Source organism: Hibiscus syriacus, unplaced genomic scaffold, assembly GCF_006381635.1.
Source record: "Hibiscus syriacus cultivar Baekdansim isolate YM2019G1 unplaced genomic scaffold, ASM638163v2 tig00111200_pilon, whole genome shotgun sequence".
Classification (NCBI taxonomy): domain Eukaryota; kingdom Viridiplantae; phylum Streptophyta; class Magnoliopsida; order Malvales; family Malvaceae; genus Hibiscus; species Hibiscus syriacus.
Genome location: NW_024063016.1, coordinates 51,041 through 57,375, shown reverse-complemented (window position 1 = coordinate 57,375; position 6,335 = coordinate 51,041). Strand labels below are relative to the sequence as shown.

Here is a 6,335-nt window from a genome sequence, read left to right as displayed (position 1 = left end):
TTAGTGATAAAACTGAATATTTATTCAAACAATAGTGACTATTCATGTAGTTTACCTTTTAAAAAAAGGTAAACGATAGAAAAAGATACATTAAACAAGCTCGCGCGATCCATTTGAACGGAACACGGAGAAAGAGATCGCGCGATCCTTTGCGATTATGAAATTTTCTATACGCGCTATCGACCGGTGGGCCCACCGTCTTTGGAGTTCATCGTTGAACTCTCTTTTTCTGTTTACTTATTTATATGGTCTTAGCGATTTTCGAATGCTTCTCTTCTATTCTATTCTGGGTTGATAAACCTAAACCAAATCCATGGAAGACGTGTTACAGACGATTTCGTGGGGTTTAAACGAGCCTCGTCACTCTCAGAAGCGCCCCACCGAAAGCTGCGCTGAAGATGGTGAAGAGGTAAGCACTTCTTCAAGCTTTAATCCCGTATATTCTTTTTTCCTTCACTGCCTATAAATAGATGAATTCAATTCTGTACCTGTCTTTGTTTATCTTTTGTCCCCCCCCCCCTTCAAATTAGTTCGCACCTGCTCCTGTTTTTGTTTCAAAACTTCAAATTAGTATTTTCAGACACCCAGACACGTGATTTACTTGATATTCTAGGGCTTGAGACTCTGGGTTTTTTCAGAAAAGAACAGAATACATAAATTGAAGCTGTGTTTCAATTTCATTGCATAGATGATCAAGTTTGAGGGTTTTTCTTTCTTTTTTCTTTCAGGATTGGAGATCAGCTTCTCCGTCGCTGCAAGTATGGGATCCAGGATCCTTACCGTATCCCATCTGGGTTCAGGGAAAAAATCAACCTGCAATAAGCAGTGGAGTTGTCCCAAGCCAGATCAGTAATGTTAGCACTCCCCAAGCATTTCAATCTCCAGACATTTCCACCGGTTCAGTTTTGAAACAGAATGTTTCAAGTTTATATGGATCAGAATTAGCTAAGAGGAAAAGGAAAATCGATCAGGCATATCGGGCAAGATGTAGGGTGAGTTTACCTTCTCCTGATCTCATTTCTCTTGCAAGAATTGGGTTCGGCCTTAGTAAAAGGGTCCAATTTCATGCAATTTTATTCCCCTTTTTATAATGCTGAAAATAGAATATGAACCCTGGCAAAATATGAAATTATTGTTTACTTAATTTGCAAATAAACAAGTCTTAATAGTAGTTTGCAAATCCAAAATGTTGTTTTAAAAGAAAAAAAAACTAATCATTAATCAAATTGAGGCCATCTAGAAATATTCTAGCTGATCTCATTCTGTTTTGGCCTTTTCATTTGAAAATCTGATCTTTCATGAGTTATCATTTATCATTTTACTCCAACCCTCGTTCCATTTTACTCCCGAATTAGGTCAAGGAAGAAGCATTAGAATTTAGATATGTGTGAGAGATCAAAACGGAAATTTTAAACATAGATTCTCAGTGTACATAATGATTTAACATCTCTTCCTCTTTATGAGGATTTGGAGGTTGGGATGAGTAGTTTGAGTTACGAGTGATAACACTTTTTTCCTTTCTTTCTACACAGAATCTCAAAATGGAAATGCAATTGAATATGGAGAACCTCAAAGGAGAAAATGATTCTTTAATGAAAGAGAATGAATCCTTAAAAGAGGCTAATTCTCTGATGAATCAAACTTTAAGAGATCAAGAAAAAGAGATTGACCAATTGAGGAGTGATCTTCTTCAGATTAAGTACGAGTATGAGAAGCAAAATGTCCTTGTGCAAACACTTTCGGGGCTTTTAGTAAGTCTCCACTTTCTTATGCTCTCTGTATAAATACCAAATTTTTTTAATTCTGCTTGAAGAAAATTATGGTAATACTCTATATTGCTTTTAGTAGTGGCAACAAATATTGGCCTTTGTAGTTTGTAGTACTTATATTCATGTACTAGCCATTTTTCCATGACATGATTATGTTGAAATATTTATTTCTAACATATATCTACTTAGCATGAGATAGAGGTCCAACAAAGTTGTAAAGAATTGAATGTATTTGTGTTGAAGAAATATTTGTATTTGACACTCTTAAATCTAAGAAACATAGGGTACTAATGATATTAGAGTAATAATTTAACTTAAAGTTGGAGTATTTACTAGTGATATTAGAATAATGGTTTAACTTTAAATTTGCGCATTTATACCATTTATATGTGTTAGGCTAATTTAATGTCACAAATCAGGTGACACCGATGGATGTTGGTACCTTCTCAAGGCTAAACAATTCTCTAATGCTAGTTTGAAAGTTGATCTTTTGATCTAAATCAAATGGTGGCTTTCTATTGTTTAGTTTTGGCTGAACAAGAGCTTTCAACAAAGAGTTTTTGCCTTAAGAAAACAAAAGCTAATTTGGAGAAACTCTAGGAGACTTGGCTGAATGGTTTAGGTCTCCTTATCATTTCTCTTAATGGCGAGTAAGGTGAGAGTTCCGGTTGGGAAAAACTGTGTCATTGTGATCATTTTCAACATTCAAGAGAGTTTTCATTACAAAGGTCTTTGGTTATTTTTCGATAAATATGGCGAGGTGGTGGATTCTTTCATCCCCAATAAAAGAAGCAAGGGAGGAAGTAGGTTTGGTTTTGTTCGTTTCACCAGATTGGAGGACGCGAGGAAGGCTATCAACTGTGTTGATAGATCTTGGATTCAAGGTAAATGGCGAGATATCTTCCTCGTGATGTTTTCTGGAGGAAGAAGTTCTCTGGTCCTTATTCAGTCGAGGGAAACAATGTAAGGAATGATGTTAGTCATATGGTGGCTCCCATTGTTGGTTCTGTTGACGACAGTAAATTCTCAACTCTCAAAGACAGCTTGTTAGGATGGTGCAGAATTTTTATTAAGTGGGTAGAGTCGTCTTCTTTTGAAGAGGCAGTCGTATCCTCGTTATCCAAGGTGAGGGAGCTCGTTGGTGCCTTTCCAGTTAAGTTTCCTGAGCTGGAAGAGGGTTCTGAAGAAGCTGGAAGATTCATTCACTCTTCGGAGGTGCAGTCGGCCATGAGGTGTTCTGATAATGAAGAAAATTTTTTCTGCTGTTTGGGGACTAGTGCTAGAGGCAGCCTCTGTCTGGTGAGGGTGTGGAGGACAGGAACATAGGAGAGGCTTTGATGATGGGTCCGAGGAGTGACGTTGGGGGTCAGAGGATGGTTCTTTCCCAAATGGAGGGAGTGGGGGAACACAAGACATTGTTGGTGCATGCGGAGAGAGAAGCAGTGGATGTCTTTAAGGACACTTGTTTGCCTGCACGTGGTTTTGTGGAGAGTAAGGATTTTTTAATTAATTCTCCCATCCAGGATGGTCTCTTAGTGTCAAAGAAATTGGAAGATGTAAGCCTAAAGGATAAAGTGGATTTGTTGGTTCACGTGGAGAGGGATAATGAAGTTGCTTTTAGGAAAAATAGTGAGTCTGCATGTGCTTTTGTAGGCTCAAAGGATTATTTTAATGATTTCCCCATGTTGGATGGTCGGGTTAAGTTAAGGGAGGTGGAGGAAGGGATTCACGAGGGTTGTTCTTACAACTACGCATTCGTAAATCCAAAGGGTATCGCAAGGCAGTACATGAGACCTAAGGTGGGTTCTGGCAACAAATTTAGATCTAAACAATTTTTTCAAGGGAATTTTACAGCTCCTAAAAGAAAGTATAGGGGTTCCCAAAGCAAGAGCCATCAGAGTAAGGTGCATTGGGAGGAAGAGGTGTCTGTTTTTGATGGCAGATTCACTTATGAATCTGATTTTCCAACATTGGGGCAATCTCAACAGAAGGATACGATCAATTCCTTGCCTTTTGGGAAAGATTTGGGTTGCAAGTCTAATGGCGCAGTAGTGTACCTATTGTCGGAAGACGATGGCGGGGGAAGGAGTAGAAGGTTCAAGTGATCTACACCATGCTTTTTGTCTGGAGCTGGAAGTTCGGATGGTCTTTAGCCAACAAGACGTGGTGATGTGGTGGAAAGGCGGCTATATGCGTGTTTTTTTTTTTTGTTTTCTTATCATGTGAAAGCTCCGTGGCCTTTGAGTTAGAAGTTGGCTTTTATGGTTTTAGTTAGCTGTCACCCTTGGCTTTTTTCTGGTTGTTTTGTTTGATTGAGTGTCTATCGGGCCTCGTTTAGGTTTTTTGTTTGGCCAGTCTGTTTTTTAGGCTGTTGTTGTTGCTTTGTTGGATTAGGCTGGTTCTGGTAGGATTGTTGGTGGCTGTTTTTGGTGTTTTGTTCATATTGGGGGTGGCTTCCTGGTTGTATCGTGTCCTTTCTATGGTTAATAAAATCCTAAGGCATTCTTTTCCTCCTTCCGCTGATTAAGGAGCTTCTCTATAAGCTCCTTTAATCATGAAGAGGTTTTTAACGAGGCCTGCAATTCTTATCAAAAAAAAAAAAAAAAAGACCAAGGGAATTATGTTTTTCTTAATCTAAATATATAAAAAATCATACTCTTGGCATTTTTGAATGATTTAATTATCTGAGATAAATAAACAAAAATAATAATAAAAAATGTCTCTCATATCTATTTTATGGTCTATGTTCGGGATTGTCTCTCCTAACAATGAAATATATAACCATTCAATGTTAAATATAACACTATTAACTTGATATAAAAAATAACCTACATTAATGTTATTCAAATATGTATACACAAACTTTAAATCTAATGGTACTAATCACGACATCGGGTACGATTGCTCTATCCGGATGAACATGATTTCCCCAGTTGTTTCAGTTTTACTATTTAAAACTCAATCTTGATGCCGTGGTTTTAGTCTTAAGACCCTACAGAATCTCATTGTTTTGCTAAGGAATTTCAATAAGAATAGATTCTAACTAGTTATCCATAAACTTGCTAATAATTATATTGGTTAATTCGCATTTCTATTTTATGTGCATTTGTGCCCTTAACAGTTTTCTTACAACTCTAGTTTCTTTTTTGATTAATTTTACAAGACTAATGCTAGATGTTATGTAAAAATTCCATATATTGTTAGTACTAACTCCAAAAACTGAAGATTATTATTGATTACATATGGTGGTAGACTTTTGTTCAGATGAATGTTCTCTCATTTTAAAAGCATAACAATTGCTCACCTACAGAAATGTTACAGCTTAAATACGATGCTATAGATTTTTAAACATGTTAGGTTTTTTTTTGTAGGTTGATCCAATGAGGCTCGAAAACGAGAAGTTAAAAGATGAAAATGCATCATTGAGGAAGAATGCCAATCTTAATAGTGATGTACCACAACTAGTAGAGGAAAATGCAAAATTAAGAACCGAAAATAAAGTACTCAAGGTGCAGAATGATGCTTTGTGTGGGAAGATTATCAGTGACCATGGAATGAAGTGTAAACAAGATCAGTAAGCTAAATTACTAAGACGAATTGAAGATAAGCCCCTTCTCTTTCAGTTGATGATATGTGCTGTATTTTATTTCATATCACATCTCATCGTTCTTTTTCCTTTTTCCTCTTCATCTGCATGCACCATGTGTCAACTTATCTTCCGATAGCAGTTTAGCTTTCTTTCCCTTGATCTAGCTACTTTTCTACATCTTTTAGTTAGATTTTCCATTGATAATCTCTTTTGATCTCTTTTCTCTTCTTGTTTCCGCACTTGTCGTGTCTTCTTTCTTGTGCTCTCCCCTTTCTCACTTGCCTGCAATGGGATGATCTACCTTGATCTCTTTTATCCTCTTGTTTTCACACTTTTGTATCTTCCCTTTTGTGTTATCCCCATTCTTACTTGCCTGCAACCGGAGTCCGGAATGCGGGAAAAGAAAACAAATATGGCTTTCGAGTATTGTTTTCATTGTGGGGGCGGGTAGATGGTAAGTCGGGCGATCTTGGCTGGTGAGGCTCTATTGTGTTATTTGTAGGGGTAGTCATGAAGGAGTTACTTTGGGGTGCCATTGATGTTGCTATCGATCTTAATTCCTCCTTTAGTTATGCGCCTTGAATTTTATTGTGTTTAATAAACCACCTCATGTATTGGAAGGTGGAGTGGCCATAAGAGATGTTTATCATCTTTGTATAAATGCAAACTTTAGGGGGAAAGATGTATTTTATGTTGTTTAGGCGTAGTCATAATACATAATTAACATTTTTAAGAATTATTTCTGTTTAAACGAATGCCCTGAGAGCAGCATCTAATATCAAAGAAAACGCATTAGCAAAATGAAGATCATTCATTGGGTTGCATCTCAATTCTCAAGCCATGCTTGTTCCTTATTTGCCTTTATCGGTAAATGAGCATTTTTCTCTCTCTACAACTTCAATCTTCAGTAAAATTTTAACCTACGATATTGGATTTGAAGACCAGCATTCTACCCAATTAAACTAAAAAAGAGTATT

The 6,335-nt window shown here is 36.9% G+C and overlaps 1 protein-coding gene across 1 annotated transcript; it reads left to right on the top strand.

Annotated features, from left to right (window-relative positions):
- The first annotated feature begins 246 nt into the window (after positions 1-246).
- Positions 247-6,113, top strand: LOC120155671. The gene is made up of 4 exons (XM_039167168.1): positions 247-409; positions 729-992; positions 1,533-1,751; positions 5,141-6,113. Exons 1-4 carry the CDS (start codon positions 314-316, stop codon positions 5,345-5,347), a joined length of 786 nt encoding a protein of 261 aa, XP_039023099.1. The 5' UTR covers positions 247-313; the 3' UTR covers positions 5,348-6,113.
- Positions 6,114-6,335: the final 222 nt, after the last annotated feature.

Bases quoted from the DNA above. Each gene is read 5' to 3' on its own strand.
- LOC120155671 (XM_039167168.1), top strand. From the start codon at position 314: ATGGAAGACGTGTTACAGACGATTTCGTGGGGTTTAAACGAGCCTCGT. The intron at 410-728 runs GTAAGCACTTCT...TTTTTCTTTCAG, and splicing joins GCGCTGAAGATGGTGAAGAG to GATTGGAGATCAGCTTCTCC. The intron at 1,752-5,140 runs GTAAGTCTCCAC...TTTTTTTTGTAG, and splicing joins AAACACTTTCGGGGCTTTTA to GTTGATCCAATGAGGCTCGA.